The sequence below is a fragment of the Macaca fascicularis genome, chromosome X (genome assembly GCF_037993035.2).
Source record: "Macaca fascicularis isolate 582-1 chromosome X, T2T-MFA8v1.1".
In the NCBI taxonomy this organism is placed as follows: Eukaryota; Metazoa; Chordata; class Mammalia; order Primates; family Cercopithecidae; genus Macaca; species Macaca fascicularis.
In genome coordinates, this window is record NC_088395.1 from 130,620,535 (window position 1) to 130,637,696 (window position 17,162).

General features: G+C 39.0%; 1 protein-coding gene across 4 annotated transcripts in view; it reads right to left on the bottom strand.

Moving 5' to 3' along the window:
* TENM1 (teneurin transmembrane protein 1) overlaps positions 1-17,162 on the bottom strand; it is an 845,979-nt gene that overhangs the window by 9,906 nt on the left and 818,911 nt on the right. For all 4 annotated transcript variants that reach the window (XM_015443786.4, XM_065538348.2, XM_065538349.2 and 1 more), the window contains one exon: positions 5,383-5,679. In XM_015443786.4, coding sequence (XP_015299272.2) covers positions 5,383-5,679 — 297 coding nt within the window. The remainder of the gene's footprint in view (positions 1-5,382; positions 5,680-17,162) is intronic.

Sequence of the window (17,162 nt, forward strand, 5' to 3'; positions counted from 1 at the left end):
AGAGAATCAGAGAAATTTTGTGTGGCTAGAGCTTGAGTGTGTTGGGAATGGTGGGAATGGCAGGAGATGACGTCAGCTACGTAGGCTGAGTCCAGATCATGCTAGGCTTTCTAAGCCACACTAAGGAGTTTGGATTCAAGTATGTTGGCAACAGGGAGTCATCAAAGGGTTTCTGTTTTATTTCATTATTTTTTAGAGCCAGGGTCTCACTGTGTTGCCCAGGCTGGAGTGCAGTGGTATAGTCATAGTTCACTGCAGCCTCAAACTCCTGAGCTTAGGCCATCCTCCTGTCTCAGCCTCCTGCGTAGCTGGGACTACCAATGTGTGCCACTGCATCTGGCACTCTTGAAGGGTCTTAAAAAAGTTAAGGGACGGTTGCAAGAGGGCACGTGCAAGCTGGGAGAAACCGTCAAGTTGGTATTTTAGAAAGGTTGCTTCAATGTGCATATGTTTCAGAGGAAGGTAAATGGATGGCAGGGCATTTCACAAATTAATTTATAGTTACCATAAAGTATTGATTGACTTCACGGAGATATCTTCCTAAAAATTGTGCATAAAATATTATTATGGTATTATTATTGTTTTGCAATTGATGTTTTAACTTCACATTTCCATTTGTGTTTTAATATTAGGGAAGCATGTCATTAAAATTGAATGATTCTCTGGTTATGCAACCCCTCTCCCCTAAACTGATCTGTATTTCAGAAACAGTTGTTTGTTGAGGTATAATGCTTAGCAGGTAATAGGTGTTTCATAAATACTGATTGTCTTGTTTTAATTGCAAATACAGACATAAAAGGAGCACTGTTTTAGGGAGGACTGTAATTGACATGTGCATCTCATCTTTTAATAAAAATAAAAATTTCTCATCCTTGGAGATTCTGATATGACTCCCTAGGGGAGCTTTATTCTTCTCCTTTTGAAAATTACCTTTTCAAGCAAAGGGATTTAGTTGAGGGTTATTTATTCAAGTTTGTGTTATGAAAACAATAGGTATAGTTTCATTTTCTAAGCACAAATTATATGTTTATGAATGTGAATTACATAAGTATATGTAATGTGCATTTATATCTTCTAAATATGACATTACATTTTAATATTGAATGTGCTTTCTGAAACTGCATATCCTCCCTACCCTTCTGGGAATTATTGATTTTGAATTGCATCTCAGTACCATGAAGTCAAAGTCAGTGGTTATTTGGTCGGTTGTTCATTCTTTCTTTTCTACCAACATTATGCCTGGAGAACCAGAGGTGAGCGCAGAAATCCTGTCAATTCGTCACTTGTGAACACCCGGCAGCTTGCTACAGCCTACCATTCCACCACTGTGACCTCTGAAAACCTCCTGAACAAAAGGAAAGAGACTTGGAAATCCTGAATGGGCTTGGAGACATTAAGGGATAACTGCCTCCCTGGACCAAGGCAGAATTCAATAGAACCAGCAAGAAACTTTCCTATGAGTGGGAAAGCAGGTGGCAGGGAGCAGGGGTGGAAAGGCTTTATACAGGAATTGTGGAAAAGCTTTTGCATTATCTCTAGGCTGAAAGTCACATTTCTCAGTTCCTTTCCACTCTCTTCTGTCAACTTGCCGTGAGTAAATGACATCTGTCACCTGTGACACGGGCCAGGGACTATCACCATATGGCCCCCACATATTATCTAGTACCAGCCTGCCTGGGCCATGCCTTTTTCAGTTGCTGTACCAGCCTTTCCAAGTATTTATGGCACGTCATTGTTATTCTCTCCTCTGTTCTCATCCTCCAGCCTGCAGTAAACTACTGCCTGAACCCTGTTCCTAGGTGGTGCTGATGCTGGGCTGTCTCAAAAGCCCTTGGTCTGTTTCAAAGCTTCCTGCCAATGGCAAGAATGTGGATGATGTGATTAGAAATCAAATGAATGTAACTGTTATGTTGCCAAAATACAATTTAGCTCTCATTTGGCTGCTTTTTCACTTTGGGTGGGCATTATTATCAGTTTGCTCAAAAACAATGCTTATGAATCTATCCAATGTCCACAATGCTGCTATAGGATAAAAGGCCATTTCTTATTAGTCCAAATAACAGAGTGGGAGACTTTTATTCTTTTAATTGATTGTGAGGTTCTAAAAGATATAATTGTAAAAGCAACAACAACAACAGCAACAGCAATCATGGCTGTATGCTTATTTGAACGAGACTAGAAATGAGAGCAGAAATTTGAAAAGTTAAAGCATTTGAATGACCACCAGATGGCAGTGTGGCGCCACCTGGAAGCTGAAGCCACAGTCGTCGTTCTGTCCCTCTAGGCAGCCTCTGAAAACGTCAGCCCCAAAGAGGCAATTGCTGTAAATGTATAAGGCTAAAATATCTTATTAAATGATTATAAAATATATTTAAATGCATTTTTAAAATGAAGTTCATAAGAATTATTTTAGGAAACTGAAAGATTTACATTTACTGTAATACAAAATTTTAGCCCACAAGTCTTCAAAATATAATTAACTCAGAGAAGTCTCATAAATCAAGACAGAGAATTAATGACCACATAGAGAAAATTTAAGAAATAATAATTGATTTTTTTAATAGGGAAGAGATCATTAAGCAACCACAGCCATTATCCAAATAATTATTTTTCTCCTAATGGCTACAAACCATTGTGCATGAAAATGATATGCATAACTTTCACTTACTCTAGAGGAGGTCAAACTATTTTTACAAAATTTCTGCATGTTAAGGTGAAAAATCTGCTGCTGCTTTTTAATACATCATGACACAGGTATGGCAAGCAAATTCACATGGTAATACTGGAGTATTTTGTGGTGTAAAAAGAGAAATCCATGTTAAAGCTTGGGAATTCTTAGTTTAAAATATACTATGAGAATCAGCCTCTTTATCCCTGCTCTGCCCCGTCATAGTGAGAGAATGTGCCACAAAGGCCATATTAAAGAGAAGACTGGAAAGAACACAAGGGGATGCAAAACCTCAAGTCACTGAAAAAGTTACATGTTACTTGGGATTTTGGTAAATTCAATGTTCTTTCCCTTTTTCCCTCTAGAATCACAATTTCAAAGATGCTCTAATTTCCTCCCTCCCTCCCTCCCTCCCTTCCTTCCTTCTTCCCTCCCTTCCTTTTTTCTGCTCTTTCTTGCTTTGATTTACCTCCAAGTGGCAGTAAGTGCTAGCTAGCATTTAAATTCTCTACTTGGGTGCTCTATATTAAGTTATTTCATTTAATTATATCTATTAAGCGAATTAGTTATGATTACTGGTAATAATAATGTTAATAAAATCAATTTTATGACAAATGATTTTTGGAAAGTAAAGAATCATTCCGTAAGTATGCGTTTTGTAGGTTCTGAGTTTTGCATAACAGGATTGCTTAAATCAGTAGCTACTCTTTTAATTAGAGAACAAATTAAATATAAAATCAAGAAAAGAACAAAAGTGAACTCAAAGGTACAAATAAGCTGGTTTGTCTCACTGGTCAGAAAGTTACCAGGACTTGTCTTGATACCTTATTCTGGGTGAGGAAGGTCTTATTTTTGTACACTGCAGACACTGGCAGTCTCACTGAGGTTTTTGTTTGTTTGCTTAGCAATTATTGCCAACTAGGTTTCTGTGGCAAAGAGAACTTATGAAGTTTGCTTCACGTGATTCTTTGCTTAAGTAAATTTGATGGAATAATCAGTGAATTCAGAAAAGAGAAACAATAAAATCTCCTCATTGGTGTCAGAGAAGAGGCTCAGTAACTGCACCCAGGGATGAAACTGAAGTTTTCAATAGGCTCTTATGTTATTGTGCAGATAATCTAAAGGGAAAGTCTTATGAGACCTAGATGTGACTGTCTATAGGCAATTAGCTCAGTTGGTTGGACTCTAGTGTCATTGAGGTTGGAATTACGAGTGCAAACCCACGTATGCTTCTAAGGAGTGCTGGCTACTTAAGTAGTCATGTGGAGGACATGTGGAAAGATTGGTGCAAACCTGTCTTCCTTTCTGGAAAACTAATTCAGCCAATATTCTGTTAGTGATCAGTAGCATCTGTTTTTCTTCATATGAAGGTCATCAATATACACCTTAAGAAATACTTTGCCTATGCACACATACCAGCAAATATTTGGATTCAGTTAATGTTATAACAGGCTTGGCACTCTGTAGGCACTAGTCATACGGTTTTGCCAATCATTCTTGTTACCAAAATTCAAAAGAGGAAAGACCTGCTCTATAAGATTCAGATTTTTCCAGTGTAGAGGATAGATTATAGATTTGATGAATGTTTTTAGCAGAAAAGGACACGAGGTGGATTCAGCAAAGGACTCCTTCCTTTTGCCCTAGCTCCCAAGTGAACTCTGCTTTATCTCCAGGCATTTCTAACTTGGTAAATTCTCCAGCAATAAACTCTGGGAACTAGTAACATGGTTTTATAATGACATATAACCACTGGCACACTGTTTTTATTAACTTTGGGGAGGGTGTATCAGAAAAGTTGGGCATTACTTGGTACCAACAGGGAAATCTGCCATGTGAGCTATGAGCTCCTATGACTTTTCTAAGAACATCTAGAAGCTACCTTATACTGATTACCCTTGAATTCTCAAGGGAAGGCATTTGTCAATTTTTGTAGAAATTAATTTAGGACTGATGAATTCCTAAATGTGTTGAAAGAATAGATTTGGGAAGCAAGAGGCACTATCTTAGGAGATTAGACATTGATATAGAGATCAATTACTCTTACTGTCCTCTGGTACCAATCTGGCCAGAAACCATTTTGCTCTGTAGGGGCTGATGTTTGACAAATGGTTCCTGTAGTGGGATTAAAATGTTTTTCTATTATTCCCAGACACAGGCCACAAGCTCCCATTATGGATGCTATTGGAGACTCAGTGTACACAAAAAAGTATTACCAGTGAGGCCCCACTACCACCATTCCCGCAGGCTGATTACTTTTGGAAATTAGTCTTCAAATGCATACAACTAAAATTTCACTGACTATCCTAACAAAATTAGAAATGCTTATCCTCTGGGTAAAAAGCCTTTTACCAGAGCTGAGTACATTAACACGATTTTATAATTTTCTAGCTATTTTTCCCTCAGTATGAGCTTTCATAATAATAAAGATACCTTTTCAAAAGCATGAACAAAGATGTTCAAATGAGGAGAAAGCTAAGCCATTATTCTTACTTTAGTCTGAAAGAGTACTTGGCAGAGTGTGGGACTGGGGAAAATTTTCAGCTGAAAAACAGTTTATCCTTATAAGTTCAACATCTTTTTGTTACTTTTACAGAACAGAACAGCTGGAACACAGACTTTTCTCCTGCAGGTCCTCACCAAGATGGACAATTAGGGCCATTTTCGATAGTCTCATTCAGAAACTTGAAACTTGTCTTTTACCCCTATGTACTTACTTTTTCTAAGTAGGTATAGCTCCAAATTTTCCCATCAGCCCAAGTTCTTGAAATAATTTTTCCACTCTGGTCATACTCCATTTTTTCATTCCATGTCCCTCTTTGAATAAACGTCACCAATCCCGAAGGTGAATATGTGATGTTCACTTCATTGTATCTGCTTACGGGAGACCACAGAATGGGTCGTCCAGTCTGGTCATAAAGAATTCGAAGGGTGAATTTTCGATGATCATCATAGATCTTTCCTGTGCGGGTTATATGATCAAAATCTATGGAGAGTAGGTTTCTGTTGTGGGCCTATGAGAAAGAAATATGAAATACATTTTAAGCACAGCCTTGTTCCCCTCATTAGAGCACTGACAATCATGAATCCTTTCCTGATTACCCAACGATAGATTCTCTCTTGCCTCTGAAGCCTGATGGCTTCACATTCCACAGATGCCACCTGTCTTTATTCCTCTACCGTACTGTACACTCCCGGAGAGCAGGGCTATGTCTTAATTCCCAGGACAGTACTTGGCATACTCTAGACTCTCAATATGTGGTTGTTGATTGCTTTTTCCCCAGCTCAAGCCTGAAGTGTAGTGCTACAGTTTTCAGTAATTACGTAATCTTATTTTATGTAAGTCAGTTGCCTACTAAGGAGTGGGTCTTCCTTCACCCTTTTCACCAGTGAAGTGGCCATAACATAAAATGGTGAATTATTTGTGTGATTAGAAATCAGACAAAAGGAAGACAGTGAGCCCCCTCTAACTTACACAGATTCCCTTCTTTGGTTTCCTCGTTCACCTGGGCTTGGAGTTTTATATATGATTTCACACCTATTATAGGGGAACTCAGGTTGCCTTGCCCTCTAGTTATGGAGTCTCACTTAGCAACACTTTCATGGAGGCCCGTAGGTAAATGAACTAAGTGTTGGTAGGTCCCACAGCATTTGCAAGGCAGCACTACTAACTGTAGTTAAAGCATAGAGTTAAGTTTGGATTCCAAGTTTAGAAACAGTACTTTCACATGGTTCTGGTTCTAGACTTCTCTTACTGTATGGTAGCATTTTCTCTGGGCACCTCAGAACCTTGCAGTAGTCCCAGAGTGATCCTGATTCAAGGGATCTTGAACTGGATTCCACGAAAGACAGTACTCAATGGTGCCTGACTGATGAAATTCATCTGGGTTCACACAAGATAACCAAATAACTAAATGACCTTGTTAAAAAAAAAAAGTTTAAAAAATCAGCAGTTGGACAACTGACCTGATTTTTTCCACTTTTCAGCTAGTAGTGTCAGTGTTTCCTAGATCTACCAGTAACTTCTGCTTTGGGTAGCTGATTACAACACAGTCACTTAGAAAATGCAATCCTCAACTGTTTTGTTGTGTGCGTATTTCAGAAAAAAATAGGTGTTGTTCTTGATTTTAGTCATTAAGAGGTTCAGTCCCTACTGGCCAGTGCACTGAAGAAGGCCCTGTGGAAGAGGGGAGCTTTGAAGAAGGGGTAGGTGGAAAGTGCAGGGAAGGAATTTTAAAATTTATTTTATTTTAGCTTAGTTCAGTTTAGTTAAGTTTTAGTTTTAGTGGGTTTTGTGTTTTGTTGTGTTAAAACTTTTTATTTTTAAATAGTCTGACTCACAAGAAGTTGCAAAAATGGTAGAGGTGCTGTGTACCCTTCACCCAGCTTTTAGGGGACAGACTTCTGATTTGGGTGGAGAGAGTCCTACTGTATCTGGCAGGAACAAAAACAAGAATGAAAAAGGAGAGACTTTGAGGAGTCTAAGTAGCAGTGAACTGTAGTCAGGAGACATTTAAACTAGCTACTTGTCTGTTCACCCGTCATTTCTTCTATCTGGGCCTTAGTTGTCTTATCTGTGAAACAAGAGTGTTGTTACCATTTTACACCACAAACTTGTGCTAAGAATTAAATGAGATTACATATACAGGTACTTGGTAAACTATGAAATAACACTAGTAATTGTTATTTTTATAACATAACTATTACTTTTCTCATTTTATTTAGGCTTGTGAATAGGACCACATTTCAGATTCCAAGGTGATTGTAGCTTAGTGTACTAGATTTATATCTGTCAGAGTTGTCAACATGATCCTGAATGAAATGTTAAATATCTTGTTAATGAAGGGGAGGAGTGAAACTCACATTACGATTTGACTACATTAATCATAGTCAGATTAAACTGATTCACTGGCTACTCAACTAAACTTGATGTTAATTTTAACTTTTGTGGTCAAGGATCTGTTTAACTATCTGAAAGCTATGCAATGTATCCCAAGAAAAGTGCACATAAAATGCACATATAACATTTTTAAAATATACTCTTAGGGGGCTTTCGGAACCTTTCTGAAAAACCCAAACATAAAACCTTTTCAGGTCTCAGGAATCCAAGATCAACATCCTGGTTCAAAAAGAGTTTTGATCTTAGAGGTCTGGATGGCTGCAAAGCTAATGCTCTCATATCAGACTCTGGTCTTCCTTTGTTCAGAATCTTGTGCTCTTTGCTTTAAAAAGTAACCTTTCCCCCCTACCCCCAATTATAAAAGTGATAACTTTTTCATGGCAGAAAAATTAGAAATATAGAAATGCACAAAGGATATAATTACATGTAATCCCACCATCCAATGAAAATCACTGTGAACACTTCACTGCATTTCATTTCATTTATTTTACTTTTTTGGCATAATCTGTGCATACATTCAAAACATACAACTAGGATTGTATTTAAAATTTTGTGTCCTACTTTTACAGCTAATGTTTTATCTTTAGCATTCCCTGTGTTATTCAATATTCTTAAAATATACCTTTTAATGGTTGCATGTCTTATTACATGATAAACACTTATTTATCTATTCTCCCAAATAGAAATCAGAAAGTAGAGTTTTTGTTTTTTTCTTTCATATCACATGTTTTGCTGAATATTTTTATAAATAAATATTTCCATAATACAGAGCCCGATGAGTGAAATTACTGGGTCAAATGAGACATATTAAAAGACCCCTGAGGCAACCTGAGAGATTACTTTATAGTGCACAGAGGTTGTACAAATTCATACTCTCATTAGCTAGTAGTGGGAGAGGTTATCTCATTCCATCCTTACTAGCATTGAGTATTATCAGTTAGTTAACTTTCCCAATACTAGAGTGGGAAAATGATACACTGCTGTGGCTTAAATTTGCATTTATTTGATTACTAGTGAGGCTGAACACTTTTTAACATCTATTGGCCACATGTGTATCTTCTATAAATTGTCTGCTCATGACATTTGCCCATTTTTCTACTGGGGTGTGACACTTTGCTTTTTAAACCTCTGTTGGTTTCAGTTTCTTCATTGGTCAGCTGGAGCTAATGATATTTGCCCTTAATTTGAACTTCTGGAAAAAAAAAAAAAGAAGACCTATCAAATGTTCCATGCCATGAATTGCATCCAGAATACTAGTGATTAGATGCTTAAATTATCTGGGGGCAAGTGCTGTTTGTGTCAGGGGTAGGTTTAATTCAGGGAGTACAACCACAAATTGGGACTCTTGACTCTTTATACCATCTGTGGCCAATGCATGTAGTGTTGTCTTGCATAAATATACAGCCACCTGTTGTTATGTGCTTATGTGTTGTTATGTGCACCTAAAAGGTGATAAGAAAAGCACATATTTCCTGTCTTTTGATACAACGGGCTTGGAAGACTATAGGAAACCAGGTGTTCTTTCTTGAACTACCCTTCCTGTGGTTTTACAGCCACATATCTCCAACTGTAATACTGTTCATTTACAATAGCTGTAAAATATCCATGTACTCCCAGAGACGGTTGTAACTGTTGCAATTTATGCTATAATGATAGTTAAAGAGCCAAAGTAACAAGTGATTTCCAGTTCAACTAAATTTGTGGTTTCATTTGTCTGATAGATTAAGTTTACTACTCAAGAACACATTTCTTAATAAAGTCATTATAGCTACATAAGCAGGGATCACTGTTTAAAATCCACCACAAAGCAAGCAGAGGACAATCCTGCCTAATTTTCTTTCTCTGGCTGTCAAGACGTCTGCTGCTGTGCTTCTCTGTTTATGGAAAATGCACTCTGATATTCCAGTGGTGCTGAAACACTAGTTTCAAAGTCAGGTTTGGAAGTTAATGTAAAATTCAGCTAAGAGCTAAAAAAGAGTGAAGGGACTGAAGATGCCACAGGTTCCTTCCTGAGTCTCCTGGAGAAACCATGTGTGAGAAGCCTGGCAAAGAGAGTGCTTTTCCAGCTGAGCTCTCCCAACCTCCTTTTTTTTTTTTTTTTTTTTTTTTAATCTTTTTCGAGCCGGAGTTTTGCTCTTGTTGCCCAGGCTGGAGTGCAATGGCATGATCTTGGTTCACTGCAACCTCCACTTCCCAGTTCAAGCAATTCTCCTGCCTCAGCCTCCCGAGTAGCTGGGATTACAGGTGCCCGTCACCATGCCCAGCTAATTTTTTTGTATTTTTAGTAGAGACAGGGTTTCGCCATGTTGGCCAGGCTGGTCTCGAACTCCTGACCTCAGGCAATCCACCCACCTCAGCCCCCCAAAGTGCTGGGATTACAGGCATGAGCCACCACGCCTGGCCTCCAACCTCCTTCTTGAGTACTCATGTGCCACCAGACTCTATGATAGGAATAAGAACTAGGCTGAACACTACCGACTACTGGGGTGGTGGGCAAGGCTGAGAAAGCTCCACATTCATACAAGTGCTTTCCTGAAAGATGATAGCGCTTGACCTAAGTGTGGACCATTAATCTTTATTTCTACTCTTGTTTCAGTATTCAATCTACCCTAATCCTTTCCCTGGAAAAGAGAAGGAGGAAAAAAAAAAAGACTGAAATTTGGGAATAGCTCCAAGTTAAAAAGGGTATCTTTGGACAGCTGTGCATTGAACAAAACCTTTGAGTTTGGCAACTGACAAGCTACATGGTGTGGTAAGAAAACTGTTTGGTAATAGGTTTTTAATAAGGAAAGATGGATCTATGCTGTAATGCATCCTTTGGTTTCCCTTAGTTTTTTTTTCAGCTATACTAGGAGACAGGCTTGATTATTGTTCATACTAGGACCAGAGAGAAAAGAGGAAAGAGTGTGCTTTGGAGAACCATGAATAGTGTTGCTGGCAGAAATGAAAGGGCCTGTGAAAAGAAGGTATATGGGGAAAAGCAAAGCCCTTTCCTGCTCTTTCTGAGGACTTTGTGTTCTAATTGTTCAAGAGAAAATCCTTTCAACCCTTCTGATTTGAAAGTCATTCAGTTAGAAGAATAACATTGTACTAGGTTGATCTAAAGGCAATTGGTGATATTTAGCTGTTTTTGACCTACACAAAGGGCAATTTGCTATGGTTCAACCGACTACACACTCACACACCCACACCTGTGAATGTGCTGAACTCTGAGCTATGATCACTGCAGTTGATTTTCTCCCCTCCTTAAGGAGAAGGCTGAATTTTCAAGGACACTGTCTAGCATTTTAACTCACTAGACAACTGTGTTACTTGTTTAATTTTTGCTGAAGAACTTGGAAGGTAAATAAGTGAGATGGGCCAAATAGCCATGTCAGAGTTTGGAAGAGCCTGCATTTAATTTTTGTTTTTGAGAAGGAGTCTCGCTCTGTCGCCCAGGCTGGAGTGCAATGGTGCGATCTTGGTTCACCGCAACCTCTGCCTCCTGGGTTCAAGGGATTCTCCTGCCTCAGCCTCCCAAGTAGCTGGGATTACAGGCACCCGCCACCATGCCCGGTTGATTTTTGTATTTTTAGTAGAGACGGGGTTTCACCATGTTGGCTAGGCTGGTCTTGAAGTGACCCAGTGATCCGCCCGCCTTGGCCTCCCAAAGTTCTGGGATTACAGGCATGAGCCACCGTGCCTGGCCTCCTGCATTTAATTTTTATGAAGTTGTGAGAATGGATAGAAAAGTCACAGTTGGGGCCAGGTGCGGTGGCTCACGCCTGTAATCCCAGTACTTTGGGAGGCCGAGGCAGGTGGATCACAAGGTCAGGAGATCGAGATCATCCTGGCTAATGTGGTGAAACCCTGTCTCTACCAAAAATACAAAAAATTAGCCGGGCATGGTGGCGGGCGCCTGAAGTCCCAGCTACTCGGGAGGCTGAGGCAGGAGAATGGCACGAACCCGAGAGGCGGAACTTGCTGTGAGTCTAGATTGCACCACGGCACTCCAGCCTGGTTGACAGAGTGAGACTCTGTCTCAAAAAAAAAAAAGAAAAGTCACAGTTGATCTTAAAAAGTACCACATGCTACTTTACTCTCACTAGTTTTAAGGTAATTCGTATTTGATTTTTAGAGATCAATCACTACATTAATTCCACAGATTTTTTTTTATTGGTATCTCTTGGTAGACAATCAAAAGCTTACTTAAGCCTACTTTTATTTCACAGAGATGTCTACCAATGAACAGGGCATATATTCAGTATTAGCATCAGCCTCTAATATTTCACCTGGAATTCCCATTTTTTTCTTTCTTTTTGAAAGATGACTAAACTTACTTTTTAAAATAGATGGAATAAATGTATAATTTCTCTAGACATTTTATTCTTTAAAAATTATTTCATATTTAACAAGAATCATTGTATGACATTTATGCAGGATTTTCAATTGTTTGTTTACATAATGGTAGATTTCTAGAAAAGAAAAGTTTACATGACATCATCATAATGTTTGATACAAAACTGCTTGAGTTAGAAGGAACCCTTCTGTTCACTCTTACCCAACTACCCACTGTAACTTACAATCACATACAACTAGTTGTTTCTAATTCTTTTGAAGAATTTGATTCAATAATGTAATTTTTTAACTACCAAGACACTCCCTTTACTTTGCCAACATATAGAACCTTATCACCAGAAAGGATCTTAGGAAATGGTCTTTTGAGCCAGACTGCCTGAGTTCAAATCCTGTGATCTCTGCTTACTAGCTGTGTGACCTCTCTGTGCCTCAGTTTCTTCATCTGTAAAATGGGAATGATAATGATAAACCCATCTGATAAGGTGTTATAAACAGTAAATGAGTTAATATGTGGCAGTATACATGGTAAGGCTTCAAGGAACGCTAATTGCTGTTGTTATGGTTAATACTACCACTAATAATAGATTGCACCATCCATGTCCCTCTTTTTATAGATGAGAAAAGTGCAAAATTATGGGCATACCAGTTCTTCCTCAAAATCATACTCATTTTTCTCACTCAACTTTGGCTATGTTATTTACCTTGGACCTTTTTCTCTCTAAGCTAATTTGCCCTTGCTTGAATACTTTGCTGTTGACCAATTCATCTGTGTAACCATACAACAGATATTTAAATTTTTTATACCACATCATTAATGCTCATATATAGGTGAAATGGTATATGAAATAATTCTTTCTTTCTAGTTATCTTAGTAAGGTTGATCCGAGGTTAACAAAAATAGGCCAGGTGCGGTGACTCATGCCTGAAGTCCCAGCACTTTAGGAGGCTGAGGTGGGCGGATAGCTTGAGTACAGGAGTTCAAGAACAGTCTGGGCAACATGGCAAGACCCCGTCTTCACAAAAAACAAAACAAAACAAAACAAAAACAAAAACAAAAAAACACACAAAAATAAAAAACAAACAAAAACAAAAAACACAGAAAAAACAAAAACAAACAAACAGACAAACAAAAAACCCCAAAAATTAGCCTAGCATGGTGCCATGCACCTGGAGTCCCAGTTACTCAGGAGACTGAGGTGGGAGATTCGCTCGAGCCCAGGAGTTAGAGGCTGCAGTGAGCCAAGATCGTACCACTGCATTCCAGTCTGGGAGATGAAAAACAAAAACAAAAAGAAAAACACAACCAAATATAGCAGGTTCTATGATTTGGAAGCCCCAAGAATTCCTGGACCCCAAAAATCAATACTGCCCAGTAGCCTTGACATGGGAAATCTCCTGTCTCCAGGGGGCTCCTTAGGGGGAAAAGCACTGTTACTTGACTGAAAACTGCAGATATATTTTTAAATAGATGAATCTGATTAATCTATCTCCAGTCAGGCTCCCTATCTAAATTTTCACAAAATAAATGCTTCCACCAAACCTGAGGAGAAGGAAGTTAAAATAGTGTTAAGTGAATGAAAATCCAACTCTGAGCACCCTGTAGCTGAGGACCAAGGCAATTTCTGAGAATAGAGGGAGAGGCCAGAGCCTTCTTGGCTGCCCCCACCAATTCCCCATCATTTATCAGCCTGAGACCCTGTGTTCAACTGAGCTTGTTTCTCCTTCTCAGCTCACATCTGAACACATATGTTTCATTTAAAAACCAACCTATCCTATTCTCAGTTATCTTTGAGTAGAGGAAAAAGTAAATTGTGAGAGTTTTAGATAAGTCCTTGCTTCATTTCACTTGTAAACACATAATAATCCTACTTGATTTTATAATTTTTGTCATAAAGTACTAAGCCCCCTCCATTATTTTTCTTTTAATAAAGGAGGCTGCAGTTCAGGGATTTTGCTATAACCTTACAGCTCAGTCTACAAAATCTTATAAACAGCTCTGGGATCCAAAGCTGGGATAAATCTCATATGACAGCATTATTATCCACGGACATAGCAAGGTACAAACTGGATGTAGTTCCTAAACCAGTATGCTTTTGGTGAATGTCCAATTCTTTTACAATTGCCTCTATTGTTATCTGCACTCTAATTTCTCTATTGTCCAGGAAAATGTATTTATGGGGACAGATTGATGCAGCAGATGAGCAGATACACTGACTAGATGCAAAAGTGCTTTGCAAGGAAGGAAGATGAGTCAAACACAACTCAGGTTGGGGGGAAATGGATTTTTTAAATAAATGAAATTTCAGGATGTTAATGTGACCTATTTCACTTAATGGAGCTGGTGAAGGATGGCTCAGAGGTAACAAATCCCTTGCCTGCTCAGGCTGAGCAGGGTATCATGTTTCCCAAGCGTTTGCCTCCCTCACCTTGAAAGGGATCCTGACTTTGTATGAAAAAAAAATCACTGATTATTCTCCAAAGATAGGTCTATCCTTTTCTGACTTTTTTTTCTTTCCAGCTAAAAGGTCTGGGGGAGGTGTGATCAGCAGCTTTTGGGAACATTTGACATCTATCATCTTACCAAATGGGCCTTTAAATGAACCTGTCATTTTGTCGTTGAACAATTAATGCTTTATGGCTTGCACACTTGCAAATTACAATCACACTTTTGTGTGGGTTTTCAAAAGGGAGCCCCATTTCCCACAGTACAGAAGGGGTTTCTATGTTGTATGACTGGAAATTCTGTCTCAACAGCTCTGATAGTTCCACCTGCCCTCACTCTGAAATGACAGCTTCACTAGAAGAAATAAATGATTCAGTCCAAGGCATTGAGGAACTTGAGAGCATCAGAGAAGCTTATTCTTTGTATGCTTACAAATGGGTCATTGCATATTTTGGTCCAGGAAGAGAGAAAATTGTCATTAGCTTGTCCCTTGAAAAGCTACCGGAAATGAAGGAACACCATCTCGGAAATAATAACGTCAGTGGGGAAAGAGAATTTACTTTGTCAAAATTGGATTCACATGTCCCTTTTGGGAGCATATTCATTTCATTAAATTAGAAATGCCAAATCTGGGGAAATCAAGGCACCGGCGTAAACAAAAAATCACTAGGAATGGGGAGAGCAGGTAAAAATTAACCAGTTAAGCAACCTCCTTCCTCTTTTTGCCTGCTTCATGCTTTTCCTGCCTGGAAGCCAGCCAGTTGTCCTGTGCCTCCCACACTTGCCAGTACATTAGAGTCGATTATTTGTCTCTTTTTGTCAGCATTGAAATGAGGAGTCAGGCCCTTCCAAGGTAGCTCCACTGAGTGAGGCAATGATTTATAGATTAATTATTTTAAGGAACAAGGCAGCACAGTGTGATGCAGTAGAAAGAGTGCCATGCTAGGTGAGGACCTGCATTTCAGCCCTGGCTCTGATCCTTAATAGCTGGTTGACTTTGGGCAAATCACTTAACCTATCTGGGCCTTGGTCTCCTTATCTGTAAATTGAAAGTAACAGTTGACGGCTGTGGTGATCAAATAAAATCCTGGCTATGAAACCATTTTGTTCACTCTGAGGCATGAAACATACGTAAATGATTGTTATTGTTATTAGACTTCTAGGGGCATGCATGGTAACACCACCTGACCAATAAGGGGCCTTGTTTTTCAGTCATAGGACCTCAGGGAGTAGCCTAGAAGTGATAGAGAGAAGAAGTCCTTGAATTTGTTGCCCTTATAATCCAGTCCACAAATCTGCTCAACTCTGCCACAGGATCGGAAATGGGTCACATTATAATTAGTACTAACTAAACACTTTACTTCTTAACACTAATGAGTTCCCAAATGTTTTATGACCATTAGCTTCTCAGGATTAAGAACAATTTGGGATATGGGGTGTAAATTACAGTTTATATTTTCTCTCCATTATCTGTGCATATGGAGGACAGAAAACAGGATGGGTTGTTCTAGAAAATGGAAACTTCCAAGGTCACATAATACAGGATGAGTTATCCTAAAGAATGAAAAATCCCAAAGTCACATAGTATATGATTTGGTTCAGAAAGTTTTATTGAGGCTATAAGTTGGGAGAGGCACTAAGAAATCACGTATTCAATACAATTTTTCTGTGATGAGTCCGTGAGGTCGATAAGCCACATGTAAATAATTCTTACTTTCTCTAGTAGTACACTTTTATTTTGCAGGTGAAAAAAAATTGAAGGCATTTCTTAAACCATTTGTAAAATAGGGTATCAAGGCCAGATTCTCTAACTTCCCCATCCAGGGTTCTACCCAGGAGGTCCTATTTCTCAAAGAATTCCGATAGAAATCTTTACTGCTACCCACGCAGAGGTTTGACTATTTGGATTGGTTTCACTTCTCCATTCAGTGGCATATCTGGCAAACATTCCATTAGAAACTTGTCAATAGAATCGAAACATAAAAATTGACTTGTGCACATAAAAAACTTCAGTAGCTTTTACAAACAAACAAACAAAACCAAACAAAAATAACCACCCACTAAAGTCTGTGACTGTGTATCACCAATAGAACTGATTGAAAAGTGAGCACTGGCCGGGCGCGGTGGTTCATGCCTGTAATCCCAGCACTTTGGGAGGCCAAGGTGGGTGGATCATGAGGTCAGGAGATCGAGACCATCCTGGCTAACATGGTGAAACCCTGTCTCTACTAAAAATACAAAAAGAAATTAGCTGGGCGTGATGGCAGGCGCCTGTAGTCCCAGCTACTCGGGAGGCTGAGGCAGGAGAATGGTGTAAACCTGGGAGGTGGAGCTTGCAGTGAGCCAAGATTGCGCCACCGCACTCCAGCCTGGGAGACAGAGCCAGACTCCGTATCAAAAAAAAAAAAAAAAAAAAAAAGAAAAAAAGAAAAGAAAAGAAAAGGAAAAAGAAAAGTGAGCACTGCTGTAAATTATTTTGTTCATATCAAGCCATATGACTGGTTTGACTGCCTGTCTCTGGAATTGGGTGGGTGGTTGGTGGTTGTACTTCCACAACCTTAAGGTTACCAAATTTTTACTGTGAGCAAAGAAAATGTAAATGTTAGATATAAGTTCTAAATTTCTTTTCAAAGAATGAATATGTCAGTATGTTCAATTCTTTGCCTTCTACTTTTAAACATAACTTCCTCCTAAAGCAACCTTTTTCAATTACCTACTCCACCGTCTCATTCCGATTACCTGCTCCACTCTAACTCATTCCGATCACCTGCTCCACCCTAATTCATTCACATTACCTGCTACCTGCTCTGCCCTGA